At 47.9% G+C, this 18,204-nt stretch overlaps 1 protein-coding gene across 2 annotated transcripts in view; it reads right to left on the reverse strand.

The window, feature by feature from the left end:
- Positions 1 to 18,204, reverse strand: part of LOC8040925 (leucine-rich repeat serine/threonine-protein kinase 1) — an 80,590-nt gene that overhangs the window by 55,740 nt on the left and 6,646 nt on the right. For both annotated transcript variants that reach the window (XM_042291664.1, XM_042291665.1), the window contains exons 4-13: positions 16,985 to 17,150; positions 16,836 to 16,871; positions 15,915 to 16,038; positions 15,640 to 15,784; positions 12,099 to 12,383; positions 8,914 to 9,300; positions 7,324 to 7,581; positions 6,201 to 6,473; positions 2,908 to 3,135; positions 1,481 to 1,808 (exon numbers count right to left, since the gene is read on the reverse strand). In XM_042291664.1, coding sequence (XP_042147598.1) covers positions 1,481 to 1,808; positions 2,908 to 3,135; positions 6,201 to 6,473; positions 7,324 to 7,581; positions 8,914 to 9,300; positions 12,099 to 12,383; positions 15,640 to 15,784; positions 15,915 to 16,038; positions 16,836 to 16,871; positions 16,985 to 17,150 — 2,230 coding nt within the window. The remainder of the gene's footprint in view (positions 1 to 1,480; positions 1,809 to 2,907; positions 3,136 to 6,200; positions 6,474 to 7,323; positions 7,582 to 8,913; positions 9,301 to 12,098; positions 12,384 to 15,639; positions 15,785 to 15,914; positions 16,039 to 16,835; positions 16,872 to 16,984; positions 17,151 to 18,204) is intronic.

The raw sequence follows: 18,204 nt of genomic DNA on the forward strand, positions 1-18,204 counted from the left end.
GAAGGTAGGGCGAGGTAAAGGAGGGCTGGGGAGGAAGAGGCAGATGGAACGCTGTAGAGGAGAAGGGGAAGCCTCCTCCTCTCTCCAGTGTTCGGTCTGCTTCCTCTCCCCGGCCTTCCTTTCACTTGCCCTACCTTCTGAAGTTGCAACACACTACAGAGACCTTCAGGAAACCATTTCTCTGAGTGCAGATGTAACCACAGAACCGAGATGCCACCACCAGGGGCGGACTTAGAAATAGGCAGAGTAAGCAGCTGCCTCGGGCGATAGAATCTTGGGGGCGACCAATTTGTGGTTACCCCCAAATTAATTGGCTCTTTCTTTTCTTTTCTTTTTTTTTTTAATGTCTTGCTGTAAATTTAGTTACTTCTGAAATTCTAGCTCCAAAACCAGCTACTTTTGAAAAAATTTAACTGCAAACTTCGCTACCTCCTCTCTGTCCCCCCCCCTCCCCCATCCTGGGAAAGAACAAAATTTTCGTTCTTTCCCAGGACAATAACTACATGGAGCCAGCTGCCAAAAGATATAGTAGAAAGTGCCAGTGTCAAAGAATTTATTTCAAATTTGAAAGTTGTGCCCATGTGATTGTTTTGTAATGTTTTTGTTGTTGATTTTTTCCTTCCAGTTTACTTTGTTTGTAAGTCTTGCAGCTGGTATCGATGTCTTTTCGGTGTTGTATATCATGTTTATATTGTGATGCATGCTCACTCCTGCTTGGACCCTAACATGAGTCTGCAGTATTTATAAATAATAAATAAAATAAAACCCCGCTCTCCATGGTCAGGGACCACGGAGAACGGGGTTTTGTAAAATGTTAACTCTGCCTCTGCCCACGACCATATATATTTGTGTGCAGACTTGGAAGAGGCCTCAGCACAGCAAAGGTGCCTAACTGACACCCTGAGTCAGCTGCATAAAAGTTGGTCCCTTTAACGTTTCGAATATCTCACTGCAAGGTCCCAGGGGTCCTATTCTGCTCACTGCGAGAGCGAGAACAAGACGGTATGTCTGCATTCATAGATGGTTCGTCTGTTAACGCAAGCGAAGAATGTGGTTTATCACTTTCTGTGAATGACCAAGCGTCATTCACAGACGGAAATAAAACAAGAAAACACCATAAGTTGTTCGCTAACAGACCGTAAAAGGAATGGGTCGCCTACTATGAACTGAGTGCTGCGGCGAAGTGAGATTGGATACAGGCTGAAATTGGGCTGTCTGCTATTTCATACAAGAAGCCACTGACAACACGAGCTTCGTTTCAAAATCTCAAGTTGATCTGCTGATGTGCACAAGCTCACATCGACCGACGAATGAAGGAATACTAAGGACCAGCACATCAGAGGCTGAGAGATCTCTCTCACTATTTGTAAGTTTGTTGCATTGGTTGTTTATATGCAAGTTGTGGCCCACATCCCAAAAAAAAGGCAAGACTGCTCTTGCCTGGACAGTCTCCCCTTGAGCCAAATCAGGGGTACTTCACCTGAACTGTGCGGCTTGATGGCCTTGGGGCTGGAGCGCCCCTGAGGCTCCGGAGCATAGCAGAGGGCCAGGCTCTCGGGGGCCCTTGCGGGGGGCCACGCAGAGAGGCGGTTGGAGGACAGGTCCAGGTGCCTCAGCCCCACGGGGTAGGCCCCCAGGGGCCCCATCGACGTGAGGGCATTGTAGCTCAAGTTCAGGCGCGACATCTGGCCCGCACAGCACGCCAGCATCGGGGGCAGACACTCAAAGGCGTTGTGGGACAGGTTCATGCTGCTTAGACGGCTCTGCTTGTCAGAGGGCGCACACTCCTCCAGTGCCGCATCCACAACCTGCGCGAGCGCAGAAGCGCATCCTGTGCCCTGGTTCTCGAGAAGCAGTGTTGCGGGAACAGTCGGCGACACTATGGGGAACGCCTAGGAAATGTGTAGAGTGGACTTCTTATATCGTATTCACCGAGCATTAAATTCTCCAAGAGGGGATTAGGTCAAAATTCAACGAGCTGCACCAGCCCTCGAATATTGTAGCAAAACAGCACTCAACCTCGTCAACAGTTTTTCGCTTACGCTGCTCTTAAAGAGTGATGACAGAAATTGAATGGGAGCTTAACTGTCGCACATGTGCACTAAGTTTGGTATGATTCCGACTTGCGCTGTTAGGTAGTGTTAGGTTAGGTAGTGTTAGCCTCTTCGGCCATGTGCTTGCTTGGCCTTTACGTATCGTTGCTGACTGTGCACTGCTTCACTGATACTAACATTTCATCGATAGAACACATTTCAAAGACAAATTATTTCCAAAGAACATTACTTTATTGATAGTTAGAATTACATTTTCTCAACATTCATCTCGCAAAAAGCTTCTCTAAATTTTTGTTGGCCACGTTTATCTTATCAGCATTCGGGTCAGATTGAGAAGGAGCAAAGGCACGAGTGAGGAATGTTGTTTGTTTACAGACAATGAATCTCATTAAGAGCATGGTTCCTTATTTCTTTTTAAAATTATAGCTGCACCACCACGAGACTAGCAGTCTTCCAATTTTGGAGAAAATGTTGCAAACATCTCGGCTTGCCATACAAAATGTCCTTTGGCGAGACAGTTGCACTGCAATGCGGTACCTGGTCACGACACATTTTACACTAAGATGCACTAAGGCATCCCTTTTACCTCCTATCTCTGTACCAACGAAAACAAAATAGTGGGCTCATTTGATTTACCTGCACCAGTGTGCACCAGCACAAAAAGTAGCAAGGCAATTTTACTTCCGGCTGTGTTTTCAGATAGGATGCACTCGTAAACCGAACACGGTGGTGTGCACCGAGAGCAGCTGGTGCAGGTAAATCGAATTAACTGAGTGATTAACGGCCCAGATGGTAACGAAGCACAGGGGCAATGACGCAGCAGTCGGGACGTGCGGAGAAGAGGGGGTCCCACCTCGAGGGAGGACCTCCAGACGGAGTGGTGGTGGAGGTCCTGGCGCAGGCAGGGCACTGGGGCCTGTGGCCCCTCGTGGGGCCTCGTGTCCGGCTCCTGGGACTGCCCCACGTCCTCTCCCTGGGGCCTCAGCCGCTGGGGGATGCAGCTGGGGAGGCTGCTCAGCATGTTCATGGACACGTTCAGGTCCCTCAGCCTCGGTGCCGTCCACAGCTCCATGGGCAGGGTCTGCAACGAGGGCCACGTTAGGCGAGACTGTGACGACGCACTCCACTACTGTGGAACACATGAATACATTCTCAGTTAAAACGTGTCTGAATTTAGAGGATGCTGCACTGTTGTGGAAAGAAGATAAAACAAATTGTGCAGGCTCGATCATGCTGAAAAAGGCCAGAGAGCACATTTCCGCACAAACCACACTTCGTGTGTCCTTTGCACTGGAATTTTCACACTTTTTCCTTATCTATTTTTTTATTTCGATTTTTCTAAATTTCTTTTTAATTTAATATATTTTTTTATATTTTTATTTTATTTTGTATTACTTATTTATTTATTTTTTCTTAATTTTTTTGTTTATTCATTTATTTCATATTTTTTATATTTAATATTATTAAATTAATTCATTATTCTGATTCAAATCCTGCTGCTCTTCGCCACACTTTTGCATTCAAATAAAAATCCCATCCAGACCAGTTGTGCTATTTGGTTTTGAAAATACAATGCAGTCCTCTTCAGCATTGCTTAGGAGGACCGCACGTCAAATATTACGACGCAGTTCTGTTTAAATGTTTCTTAAATGGTCCGGCAAACTTTACAACTCACCAAGTTGCCGAAATTGGCTAACTCGGGTGGGTGAATTCAGGCGCAACCAACAGCCCAGTCAAGGCTCCGGCATGGGCGTAGCCAACATTGAGCTAAATGTCATCACAATTGCCCCTTTTTGCTTGTTTTAAAGTCTCCGGGCGAGCGTAGCGCATGATGTCAGCAATGTCAGCTCTCAGCACTCAGTGGTATCCACGTGGTTGGCGTAAAGCGCCTGCACAGCGCACTTCTTGGGAGCCGTCCGGCCACCCGCCGTTACCGCCGTCTTCCACGTCACAACCGCTGTCGTCTCACGGTTTGTGATTATTGCCTCTCGGAGTTTCGTTCACACTACGGACACCACGAGCGCAGACTTATACCGCAGTTGTGCAGACGTCGTCGAATGTCGTAGACACCAAAACGTGGCAAAGAGTGCGGTGCAGATGACACTTGCACACGCCCGTCCCAATCCCGACCATTGGTGGGCCGAGGATCACGTGACATCTCGTACCACGTGATGGTCACGTTCTTGGCCGCCCGAGGCCAATGTTGCCAGATGGAGCCGAAGTTTCGGTTTCAATTTCCGCTCGTGTTTAAACTTAGATTTAAAAATATATATTTCATTTTTCGCGAAGCAAACGACGTAGTGTTTTTTACTAGAGCTTTTTAATTCGAAATCACTCATTATCCCGAAATCTTCGGAATTGAGCGGAGTTTCCCTTTAATCCTTACATTTATAAATACTTCTTTCCCACCATAGTACAGCACCGCTGCTCTTCCTTCCTCGCTACAGTGGAAAGGCTGAAAGTTTTCCTTTCCTTTATGACAAGACTCGTTTTGGGTACGCCAGGCCGGAACTACCCAAAATCTTTGTCTTCAACCCTTTTGTGCGCAGCAACGTCACAACACCAGGGAGCACATAATAACAATAACTTCCACGATTGCGAGGAGGTCGTGGTCGGGGTTAGATAATCAATGGAGAGGACGAGCGCAGCCACTGGATCCTTAGGCCGAAGCAAGAATGAAAGCCGTTTACAATTCCCTGTAACGCTGGTTAGAGCGCAGCGCTTGAGGAGGAAGATGGAAGCCTACTGAGGGATAGGTGACTCCTTGAGGTCACGTGACCTCAAGGGGGTCACGTGACTTCAAAGGGGTCACGTGACCTCAGGGGTCACGTGACCTTTGGGGGTCGTGACCTCGGGGGTCACGTGACCTTTGGGGGTCGTGACCTCGGGGGTCACGTGACCTGAAGGGGTCACACGACCTTAGGGGGGTCACGTGACCTAGGGGTGTCACGTGACCTGGTGGGTCACGTGACTTCAGGGGGTCACGTGACCCCAGGGGGTCACGTGACCCACCCAGGTCACGTCACACCCCTAGGTCACGTGACCCCCTTAAGTCACGTGACCTCCTTGAGGTCACGTGATCCCCCTTAGGTGACCCCCAGAAGTCACGTGACTTCAAGGGGTCACGTGACCTAAGGGGGATCACATGACCTCAAGGAGGTCACGTGACTTCAGGGGGTCACGTGACCTAGGGGTGTGACGTGACCTGGGTGGGTCACGTGACACCCCTGGGTCACGTGACCTTAGGGGGATCACGTGACCTCAAGGGGGTCACGTGACTTCAGGGGGTCATGTGACCTAGGAGTGTCACGTGACCTGGGGGGGGGGGGGGGGTCACGTGACCTCGGGGGGGGGGGGGGGGGTCATGTGACCTCGCGGTTACGCCGACGGCGACGCTGCTCAAGCCGGAAACGGGCCCCTAAGAGCTGCGCTCTAAAGCACGGAGAATCTCGCAGGCGCTCGTGACTTCCGCGGCGGCTAAGAGCAGGTTGGTGTGGTCCTTCCACGCAGAAAGGCGGCACACCGCGTGCGGCATTCCGCCGCGTTTTGCCGCTAGTGTGGCCATACCTTTTAGACTCTCGGCTTCAGCTTCTTTAGTGGGAGAGGGAATAAAAATGTATGATAAATTGCTAGGCAATTGTATTACAGTGAAAGGTAATAGCATCGCAGACGTTAAACAATACTCCAAGTTTCCAGACGCCTACGTTCACGGCGCTCTTCATCAGATAGTTTAATGTATACCTAGTGTACACTTAATAGTTGTGTCTAGAGTGAAGCGATACTACCGCTAATCGGGAAAATAAACCTGGCAATCTTGTTGAGCCTTCCTTACTCTAGAGCTCTTCTCCCTCCAACCGCACAGATGGTCGAGCTCCTCCATGCCTACCTCGCGTACCCTTTTAGACATGTGAACCCCTTGTCAACCAATCGGTGTCGAGCACCTCACTCCTGCTCCCCCACCTGCCAACCAAACAGTGTCGAGCCTCGCAGCCACGCTCCAGTGTAGGGTCATGACCCCTACACTGCAGCTTCACCTCTCTTTCCACATTTTCCCCTTCTCTGTGTAAGCTCACACTGACTTCTATTCAAACCAGTAGGGTGTATCTAACATCTTTTCTCCACAGCGTTGTCGAAATCCAGCCTTGCCTGTAGCTTGTTGTTGGAGAGATCGAGCAGGCTGAGACTGGGCATCCGGAACAGCCCACCAGGGACGCTGTCCAGCCGGTTGTCCTGAAGGTGGAGCTCCTCCAAAACGGGACCCGACGTTGGGCCAATCTCGGGCAAGGTGGCCAGCTTGTTCTGGGAGGCCGTCAGCACCCGCAGGGACGGCAGCAGGTTGAAGACGCACGAGGGCAGGTCCTCGAGCTGGTTGCTGGACACGTCCAGCCGCGTTATGGCACCCAGGGCGGGCTCCCGCACCTGTGGCACACCCGAGGAGGAGCGGATGTTCTCTGTGCTCCAAACCAGATGTCGTTATACTTTTCCATATTAAGGAACATCTAACTCCTCTATCTGATAGCCTAGGAACCCCTCCTGCACTCGACATTGTGGCAACAAATTCAGAGGAGAGGCTACAGACCCCGTAAACAATAATACACATATACTGTCAGGCATAAACAGCAACAACAATAATACAGATATACTATAAAGCATAAACAGCAGTGGTGAGAAAAAGCAGCCTTGTCGTAGTCTACTTCCGATCTCAACCTCCTTCGATGTGTTTTTGTCCCATTTGATGATTACCTTGGATTCTGTTTATTTTCCGAATGTAAACAATGGTCACAATAGCGATGGCGCTAGCCACTTTATACCGAGTATTGCATTTTAATGCGAAAGCATTAACCATCCCATGGAGCAGAGCCGGCGGCGTCTGTAACTGCAAAACACATGAAAGGAATGCCCATTCTCCCATTGGCTGAGCAAAATGGCTCTTAGATAGCCATTGGCGGCCGCTTCACGAGAGCGCATGCCCGGCAATCTCGGCAGTAGTGAAACGTGGTCGTTCATGCCAGTACACTGCAGACAAAACTAAGAAAGTGGAAGGAACGACATTCATGTTTTTGCATTCACCACTCATAAGAGGTGCTTAGGTGTCCTCGGATTTTTTTCTTTCGGAGTTTCGCACATATTTTCGGGCCCCGATTTTGTCGAAAAAAAGTGTGCATTAGAATCGTGCAAACACGATAATGTAAAGATATGCCGAGCACACTGGTCAGAAACTTGTTCCAGGACCTCCGCCGCTGTCTCGGCATTCAGTCCTTGGCCTTACCTGTGGGTTGAGCTTGAGCTTGATGTTGTGGCTCATGCTGGCGTCGACGAGCCACCGGTCAGCCAGGCGGTTAAGACAGCGCTGGCCGTGCCAGTTGACCATGACCGGCACATTGGGCAGCAGGGTGGCAGTGAACAGGGGCCCCTCAATCGCCTCCAGGGCCTTCTTATTTATCTTGTACTCTGGGTCCTTGTGGGCCTTCAGGGAGAGCAGCTTGGACAGCAGGCGCTCATTGTCCCCCTCAGACTGCATGGCCACCTGCATATTTCGTCAGAGCTGATACGCAACTGGAGCATGGTGATGCGCTTCGTAGTCGAGCGAGACTCGCAGTATTTGACCATGAAGTATGTGCAGCCCAAGCAAGGCAGCTCTGTAGACACTGAGACTACTTTTTCAGATGTGCAAACAGTAAGGGGACCAGAAAAGCAGCTCAAAGGCAAAAGAACAAAAAAGACAAAATGTTTTGAGTGTTTATTTGACTTCTTTTTAACCTTCCGCGCTCTTTTCTTAGTCCAGATACCGCCGTGTGCTCATTCGAGAAAACCTTGTTGCAAGGGGAGTGTAGAAAAAAAAAAAGTCACATTCAAAGTTGATGTAGTTCCCCGTATAGCGCCAATTTTTAATACCTTCGATGCCCCAGTTTTTTTTCCCTTGTACCACCACATTTACAACTCTAGAGATAAATGTGCACGGGGCGAGCAGAGAAAGAAAAGAAAAGACTTCACATTTAGAAGATAAAGAAATTCCTAACTAATAAAACTTCGAAACTTTTTATACAACTCAAACACTCAAAAGTACTATTCAGCAAAACTTGTGCCCAGTGATGAGCCAAATCTGGTGAAGCTCGGATCCAGCAAAGTGCGGCACATGCCGAACCTTTGGAAGAAATTTCGGCAAATATTTGACAGATGTATGTGGGCGTGCCCAGGCAGACTGCGTAAACAAAGCAATAAAAAAAAGTGATAAAAAATTGCTGCAGAGTGGCAGTGTGTTAACCAACACTACTAGATCAACTCAGTTATGGACCTGCCCATAGATGTGGCTCCCACAAGCAGTACTCCCTCTCTCACCCAACAGTCTGCCTCCCATCGTTCCATGCGCCACAATTTTGGGGACGGCTGCTATGGTAACTGCAATGTATTCCATGGAATACACATGTTTTGGAGCAGAGTGTCCACATGGCACTTCACCATACTCCATGGCAGTGCTTCTCAACCACTGATGTTTCAGAGCCCCTTCTGAATCAGCGAAGTGATGGGGGACCCCATCCACTGGGGAAGAGGGGGGGATCATAGATGATTACGATGACAAAAGGGTAAAGAAAGAAAACTTAATTCATGCAAGTCACCTTTGAGGGCTTTACGGACCCTAAGAAAACCTTCGGGGACCCCTAAGGGGGACCCCCATTTGGAAATCACTGCCCTATAGTATACACTATTTTGCAACGGAACTCTAGCTGGTGCTTAAAACGACGGAAGGAGGAGGGGAAGGGGAGAGGTGGGTACCCCCTTCTATGGAAGTTCCACAACTGATGTACTAATCTAGTAATGCACTTGGCCATCACCAGCTCTCCCCAGACAAGGACCCCACCTGCAGAGCCCGGCAGTCGTCGTCCCTGGCTCCGTGGCGCAGCAGCAGGTCGACCATCTGCGAGTCCCTGTTGGCGCAGGCTTCCACCAGTGCACTGGACACTGAGCCCTGCCCCGCGTCCCTGATGGGCAGGTTGGCGCTGGCTCCCGCCTTGAGCAGCGCGGCCGCCAGCGCGTAGTGGCGCTTGCGCACCGCCACGTGCAGGGCAGTCTCCCGCTGCTGGTTGCAGTACAGGTCCACGCACAGCGGCGAGATCTGCACCTCCCGGGGCGGTGGCTCCCCGCCTGACGCCAGGTTCAACCGCGTCACGATGCTCTGCACCCGCGTCTTTGGCGGAGCCTCGCCCTGCCGCGGCGAAGACTGCTGCGCGTCTTCGGCCGTGAGCACCTGCCGCGGAGACCGTACATTGGGCAAATCTACGGACTCCGCGGAGACCGTACATTGAGCCAGTTCACGTTACTCAATAATTAATGAAACTCCCTACACTGGGAACAATGCACGTGCGAGGACGCGACACAATGTATGTGTGATCCTCATTCTCGAGGTCTCGTTCACCATAATACTTTAGCGATTCAAGCTGTTAAACGGGCTGCTTTTTGAGCGTTTCAGCGCTAGGCATTTTTCTTCGAGAGAATTTTGAAATGAGTTAAGTGACCAATGCCTGCGTATTAAAACCCTTTGCAAAGCAAGAAATGGCAGCAGCAATGCTGACTTTACCCCCAAAAGAAATGCCTTTTTAATTTCTATATTTACTTGTTTGGGTCAACTCTAGAAAAGATAATACTCTGGGTTAAATTACGTTGTTGATAAGCAGCGATGCCTTGACTAGCACTTTCGTTCCAAATTAGATACTGCCACTCTCACTGAAGCTAAGCATACTCTTTGTCGAAAGAGCAGGCATTTCAGTCTCATTTGGTTGCTTCACCTAGTGCAAGGACTTTAAGATCAAGCTCAGTTTGGAAGCCAAGGATTACGGTATATCACGAACAACTAAGATTGTTCTATCTATCTACACCTTCGAATGCCTCTAGGATTTAAGTCTATGCCCTAATTGCAACATAGTTGCGTGTTACGCAAAAATATAATTATAAGTATACTTAATTTGCATAGTGTAAGCATTATCGTCAATTTTTTTTAAGCTTTTTCTCGAATACCTATCCTTAAGAGTGTTAAAACAATTGTTCCCTACAACACTGCAAGTTTAATATTGCATACTGTAAGCATAATGCAAAGCCTACTCTGCTGCAAGCCATGGTTCCACGACTCTCCCAACAAAAACAACTTGAGCGTGGTAACTGTTCTCAAGTTCTGCGAGACATTAAAGGATTAATCCGGAATCCAAAACTTTTGAATGTTTCCAGATTCCAGGGTCAGCTCATTTTAAACATTTTTAAGACAGTCCAGTGGAAAGCGCCTTCCACGCTGGGGCACGCAAAAGCACAAAATGCTGTCTTCATGTGCAACTCTGCTTGAACTACCACTTTGGCAGTGCTTTCTCCTGAACCATTAAAAAAAAAACACTGAAATTAAAAAAAAAAAAACATTTTTTTAAAAGATCTAGTGGGACACACATACCTTTTTTATACATAAGTTTAAAAAAAAAAATGGAGCAAATTTTACACTGCTAGAAGCAATTTAAGTGGGGGTAGCCCCGCTCTAGGTACCGCCCAGTGCACGGCTAGCTAAGCACCTTTCCTCGGCTCTCATTGGGTGGGTGGAGAGATGACCGACATGTAAAACGTTCATTGCAAGGTCGTTTCATTGTGCCGTGGTAGTCTTTTATTCTACTTCTTTTTATGTTTCAAAAACAAACTATATAGATACAGTCATTATAAAAATATCACGAGATCCGTTGTTTCCGTTTTGGTTTCAAAAATAACAAACATGGCTGTCGGTGTTTGTGGCAAGCGTTTGACAAACTGCACAGCTAGTTGAGCTTGCCTGTTTTTAGGAGTGCGAGTCGTTTCACATTCACGAAGAGTTTAGTGGATGATTTCCTCAACCGATGTAGTTTGCAGCAAACAACTGTCACAAGTACTTGCCTTTGAAAGACTGTGCCGGTGCTTGTTTTCGTAGCAGAAGTGGCGCAAGCCTAGCGTCCCACGTCAGCTATTTTGCTCAATGTGGCTCAATTAGTTCTTTTGGGGGTTTTATGCTAAATAAATGTGTCGGTTCCCTTAAAAGCGACTGTGCTACTCTGAGAATCATGCAGCTGCCGTGATCGCGGCCAGAGTTTGAGTACCGAAAGGTGACCTACACAGGTAAGAATTTGCGAGCCATTTGGCTGGAAAAAATCAGGTGTTCACTTCGTGTCAGGTTTGTCCAGGTATGCTTTTGTCATTTCGCTCTGGAAGACACTTAGCTCTCACATTTTGAGCAGTGCACCTGGCTTGCTAAAGAGAATGTTTTTAGGTTGCATTTTAATGGTGCGTCTTGACGCTCAACCACCTTGTCCGCGGATGCCATGCGAAAAAAATAACAAGAACAGTAAAGCTAAAAAAACTGCATATTAACTTTTCTTTTTTTTAGTCCTTTCGGTTGCTTATTATCCCATATCGTCAGATGTTGACAGACACTTGCAATGGACGGTGGCTCATGCACGATGGATCGCTGGAACGCCACTTTCACGGTCGCGTCTTGCGAGGGTTGCACGGGTTTTTAGACGGGGGTGAAATAGCAGACGGACGAAGACGAAAACGGACGCCGACACGCAGCTTTCATGTCTGTGTCCTATGGGCACTGCAGACTAGATGGTGGTGGAATAGCAGACGAAGCCAGAGGCTGCCGCACGTCTCGCAGGCGGTGTCGGACGCCAGACCAGATGGACAGGATGTCGCGAAAGAGAGACACTAGGCTTTTTAGAGTGTTCGGCCAAGCTGCCAAGCCAATCCAGTAGTAATGGACGGGCCAGCGATCTGTGGGTGGGGCTTAAAGCGGGCCGTGACCCCCCATCTAAATCCTGTCTAACAATGTAAATATTTTGCAAAATATCTCTCTTGCATTTGTAGGAAAAGCGATTTAAAAAAAAAGAAGTGTCCCTTTTATGCTTTTTGAAAAAAAAAGAAAAGAAGTCTTTTTTTACATTCCAGTAATTTTTAAGAGAGAAGCCATTTTGAGAAAGTGAGCTCTGGGTTCACAATTCGAGATCCATCGAGCCCATCGGAGTGGAAGTGCTTGGGGCTGACCTGTTTTCCCCAGACGCGGAAGCGCAGCAGGCAGTCGACCAGGCGTTGATTGCCCAAGCAGGCGGCCATGTAGAGGGCCGACTGCCCCGTCACGTCCTGGGCGTTCACGTCGAATGCCAGGGTATACTCCCACCGGCCGCTGGGGTCCACAAAGAGTTGCAGCACCCGTGACGGGTACGAATGGGAAAGCAGCAGCTCCAGGATGGCCACGTGGCCACTCAGCGCGGCCGCATGGAGGGGAAGCCAGTGCTCCATTGTGGGCTCCCGGATCAGCTCCGGAAAATGCTGCCAACAAAATCGCTGCATTGGTCGCGTCACCGACGGTTGATATCAGGGTACCGTCATATCCTGACGGTGCATTTTTAGTTATCTATTTATTCCCTTAAGCACCTCCAGGCTTGGAGCCACTTAAAAGGGAAGAGGGTTACGTAATAAAAAATGCGACAAACAAAACACGATGGCGGTCGCAGCTGGTGTAGAAAGAACATGGAGTCTCATGGGGCAGACAATGTTTCTCTAAGAGAGTTAGCTTCTCCTGCTTGAAGGAAATGTGTTGGCTGCCACTCTGAGGCTTCCAGGAAGTTCCTTCAAGCGATTGTAACTACCATGAAATACCGAGCAAGCGCCCACTCAAAATTTGAAGATAATCGCGAAAAAATAAAGGGTGGGTGCATATGAGTTCAACAATTTTACATATATACTGTAGAATACCGCGTATCCGCCCATTCCACACTAAGCGCCCATTCCCAAATTTGTAAGATCTGAGAAAATATGCACAATACATTGATATGTAAAACTGATGACCGGACAAGCGCCCATCTTCCACTTTTCGTGATTATCTCTAAATATTGAGTGGGCGCTTGCCCGGTATTTTACCATATGTACTGTGCATATTTTTTCAGATGTTTCAAATTTTGGGGGTGGGCACTTAGTGCGGAATGGGCGGATGCACTGTATTCTATGGTAGTTATACAAGCAGCAACAATTGAAGGTAATACAAATGTCTGGAGGGATCAATATAAGAATTACTACTAATAGCAATTCGAGTATAAGGATTTCGATCGTGGCTGCAGCAGATAGGCGATTCTGACATAGAAAAATAATAAAAAAAAGAGAATGACAAAAAAAAACACGAAAAATTGAGTCGCAGGATGAAATTCTGTTTCTTGAGATATAAAGGGAAAGTCATTTTCAAAGCTGAAGGACTGCCAAATGTTGTACAATCCTATCTGTACATCTGTACTGCCTGATGCTGCTGCAACACACATGTAGTACCTAATGCAAAATACAGACCTGTCTACCAATCTGAACTGTATGGACGACCAAGCATGCACTGTCGAGAAAATAATGACATCTCTCACACGACGTGTAGTAAATACAGTAAATGACAAAAATCTATGAAACAACTAAATGACAATTCTTGTGCCCAGTGTAGGCAAGCAGTTCTCTATTTCAGAAAGCTTACCTATTTACTCCCCTTTAGTACTCGTTTTGGACAAAAGGGGCACCCAGGGAGAGACAGCGAGAGTACTACTACAACATACAATCTGGAGTGAAACAGCAAAAGGTATACCAACGTTACTAAAACACTCAGTTGGGAAACTTGCTGTCGAAACCTGGGCCGCTGGCGTCCACCGAGACCGAGCTAAATGCGACAACAGCGCCACTCTTTTTCGTTTGTCTGTACTATGGTCACCTCGAGCTTTTTGAAAGCCTGTTTTTGCGTAAAAACAAACGGAAAAGACTCTTTTGTATGAAATTTATAGGAGTTTAGTACCAAATGATGGGCGCGTGATGTTTTTATCATCTTTAATTCGCAAGGTTTTGCGGAACAATTAATATTGTTTTTATACAACCATGCCTCAGCGGGCCTTTCGGGTGGCGCGTCCCGACCTAGGTGCATTTTAACTTCGGTAGTTGAACGCGGCGCGTCCGCCGGGGAGACGGGGATGGCACCCCTGTAACCTCCACCGCTGTATCTGTTCTTTAGCGCCAAAGTAGAAGTCACGTGCAGTTCCTCGAGTGGCCGCTGTGGGAGAAATGGTGGCGTTGTGATCGTCATTAGCTCGGTGCTCGGAGACAGATTGGGGCCACTTTTTCAAAGCTGTCTCTATGGGAGTTTCCCAACTGAGTGTTTTAGTAACGTTGAGGTATACTAATATACAGTATAGACCACTTACAACGTAACCGCTTATAGTGCAGGACCGGGTATAACGCGGTTTTTTTAAACCACCGGTTCGCCTCCCATAGAACTCCATGTAATTACATACCGCCTAAAACGCAGGCGCGCTACGGGAAATACCGGTTATAGTGCGGTTTCTGGCACAGCCCGCCGACCGCGCCGACGACCGGAGCAGCGAGCACGCTTCCCTGTGCGACACTAGATAACGGCGCTGACGGCGCGTGCCGCAAGCGTTGCGCAAGCGTTGCGCAAGCGGCACTCGCGGGGCAAGGAGGGTGCTCGAAGAAGCGGGAGAAGCGAAGAGAGAGGCTTCAGTTGCCCTAGCGACGGAGGGACGCACGCACGTGTCGTTCACGTGCGTGCGTCCCTCCACTGCGTTGGAAACCAACAACCGCAACGACAGGAGAAGTGTTCGCGCGCGTTGCATGCCCGTCGCGGGCCGGCTGCTTCTATCCGCGAACAAGGCGTCGGTTGTGATCAACGTTGTGATCGTCGTCGTAGACGGCGTTTATCTCATCGTTCCGCGTAAAAGCGCTATCCTTGACTGTGAATTTTCGTCGTGTGTCGCTATGATAACCCGGCACGTATTAGAAGAGAAGATCCACCTACTCGAGCGGCGATGTCGTGGCGGCGCTCTCAAGTCGGCAGAAACGCCCGTGTCGTCGTGTTTGTTTACTTCGACTACAGTGGTGATTTCTAAGCATTTGTGTCCTCGAGCATCGCCCGGATTTCTTATTTGGCGCATTTCATGCGTGTGCTCAAGTGCAAGGTATTACTGGCGCGTACCGTATGAAGGATGCGAATTTTCACGCGTTTTCATCTCCGGAGAAAAGTGATTAGGGTTAGCAATCCTGAACGCTCGCAACACCCATCCGCAACCCGCGACGCCGCTAAGAGGCTGCGCCAGGCAAAAGCCGCTCATTTGTTTCAAAATGTGTGACACACTTGAGAGAGAAGTGTATAGTCTGGTGAAATGAAGACTTTCCTCAAACTAAGCTTTATTTTTCGTCTAAGATAAAATAAATTCTTTTACAAAGGTAAGTTGTCTGATGGCATGTATTTTGGCCTAAAAAATTGATGTTTTGGTTATAGTGCGGTACCGCTTATAGTGCGGATTTTCGCGACTCCCGCGACATACGTTATATGCGGTCTACACTGTATTGTAAAAAGGTTTCAACATGGCAGCATAGGAGCATAGGACACTCAAAGCAATGTGACCACTTTCCAGTGGATTTTCATCTGGTCGTAGAACTTTGCTCCCTACCTTAAAGTGAAACATAAAAGTGCTTAACTGTCAGTGAAGAACAGTGGAATGCACTGTATAGACCCCGCAATAAAAAAAAGAAAAAAGGAGAGTACCTCAAGAAGGATGCGCACAATGTCCTTCCTTCCATAGTAGCAGGCAATGTAGAGTGGAGAGTACTGGGTCACCGGGTGGATCCTGCCGTCCGCCCCAAATTCCAGAAGGAGATTCACAATGTCCTTGTGCCCGTCCTCACAGGCCCTGCAAAGATCGATGCGGGACGATTCCAGACACGGGTCCTTTACTGAAGCTCAGCAACAAAGAGAATCGGCCAGGGATTCGGGGAGGTGGACGCAAGAGCCGAGCTGAAAGTTCCTTGTGTGGGACTCACTTGTAGAGAAGCGTGTTGCTTCCGCCACTGATGCTGTTGACGACCGACTCTGCCTGAGATCCCAGCTGCTCGAGCAGTTTCCTCGACCCTTCCACATTTCCGGAGGAACATGCAGACGCGAGGCCTGCAAGGACACCAGATAAAGTTGTCGAACGAGTCTTGAAAATAGGCTTCTCAATACGAGGCCGGAGGAGAACGTGGTACTGGGTACCTTTCCTTGTCAGTGCCAACGCACCAAAGTGATTTTCTGCACTGTTTACAGGTAAAAAGTAAAAGTTGACTCGTGTGGACACCAGTGCCAGTAGACAAAGTATGCCGCAAAATTTTAGCTCTCATCAAGAAAATCCTGGAGCTATGTATCTCTCAATAAAGTTTGGATTCCAGCTTTAAGTCCAGAAATTCAGAAGACACACCATAAGACAGAGGTGGTCACGACACCTTAGAAGGATTCAGCTTCCACAGGTAGGAGATCAGGATAGCGTCAGACATGAGTCGAACAAGAAATATGGACTCGTTGTAAGACCAGATTTCATACTTTTACAAGAAACAAAAAACAATAAATGCAACTACTATGTCGGGTCTTTTTAATTAGAGGTCCTTGAACTCTTCCAGCACTGCAAAGAGCCTATTTTAATTGTGCTCCCTCCAGCTCATCAGTGAAAGCTTTGAATACAAGCCCTTAGCTTGGTGAAAACATTCCACTATGGATGTGCTCGAATGAAGGAAGCACGTTATAGCCCTCTGATCAAACTAAAATGCTGTAGAGAAACAACCAAGCTAGGAGGGCATAAGTGCACTCGCAGCTAGGGCAGGTTCTCTCACTCACGCAGCTTTGTCTAAATTTCTAGCAAAGTTAACATCACCTGACAAGCCAGGCCGTTTTCAACAGTGAGGGGGCCAACCGGAAGAGTAGTGACTCACCGGCATATGTCTCCTGGCGTTTCTGTTCCGCTTGATCTGTGTCGGAGATAGTGACAACAATGAGTGAAACGACTTCACAATCCCCATTTCCACGAGCAAGCTTGTTGGCGTTCTTGCCCGGGGGCCACAAAAAAAAAAAGCCCGCTTGCCTGCGGCACATCGCAGCAGTTCCACCACCTGGGCATGGCCCGCTCGGTCGGCTATGTCCGTTGCCGTGAGGCCGTCCCCATCCAGAGCCAAGAGGTCCGCTCCATACTCCAGTAGCAGCTTCACTGTCGAGGCATTGCCCAGTTCGGCCGCAACGTGCAGCGGAGTCTGCCGCAGAAGGAGGAGCGACCCATCGACAAATTATCTCCTCGCTGCCCTGGTGCTCAGACCTATCACTGTGTGTACCAACAATAAATTTTGCAAAGAACCGGACGTGCAGATATCATTTCTCAAGCAAGGGCAAGGTGGATGTGCCCCTAACAATCTAAAAAACCGAAGTAGGTCAGAATTTGCTTGACTAGGGTATGCTATATGCTTGGCTAGGGTAGCTATCAAACGAGTTGAGTCAGGAGGGTGTTCCGTTGAGTGTCGTAAGGCGCCTTGACTGTCTGTGCATATGGTGATGTGATTTCCAATCTTGTGTTGCTGGATGGCTTCCGTGATGACCTGGATCTCCAGTGCCGTTGACGTAGGGTGTTAAGAGTGTTGATGAGTGGACTTAAAATACGAGCCTACTACTGCGGTGGTGACATATTTTGACTCGCTGCTGTCCCGCGGCAAACGAGTGCCGTAACATATCTATGGTAATATTCAAACATGTCTTAATTTTACAATTTTGAGGCATTTTTACAGTTTGCACACAAGACTTCTTGTTCTTGATATTGTTCTAGGACAACTAAATTTGGCATGCATAAGCCCAAGGATATGTAGAACGCAACTATCAAGGTTTAATTAGAATGTACGGTATTAAACAAGTTTTGTTAGCTCTTTGAAAATGGTGCTTTTGCAATTTTTATTTATTTTAAAATAAAAGAGTTTTTATACATATTATTTTTGTTGTTCATTGCACTCAGTGGTTTAAAAGTCGCCATGCCCCACATGTACACAAGAAAATTTTTTCTTGGCACGTGCATTGCGTCTAGAACACAAAAGACAAGCTACATAAAAATGAACAATATATTTACGGAAAGAAGATCAAGCACCAGAGACTGAAAATTTCATTCAGTTATCACAAATATATATATATTTTTTTTTTTAAGTTTTCTTTGGCACATGTTTTCTATGTCATGCTGTGTTCGTAACTGCCAATTAAATATTCATAGCATTCTAGTTATAATTCGGCCCCCATCAATGTGCGCACTCCACACAAGCTGCCTTTATG

This window comes from Ixodes scapularis, unplaced genomic scaffold (genome assembly GCF_016920785.2).
Source record: "Ixodes scapularis isolate PalLabHiFi unplaced genomic scaffold, ASM1692078v2 PGA_scaffold2__306_contigs__length_199485367, whole genome shotgun sequence".
Lineage (NCBI taxonomy): Eukaryota > Metazoa > Arthropoda > Arachnida > Ixodida > Ixodidae > Ixodes > Ixodes scapularis.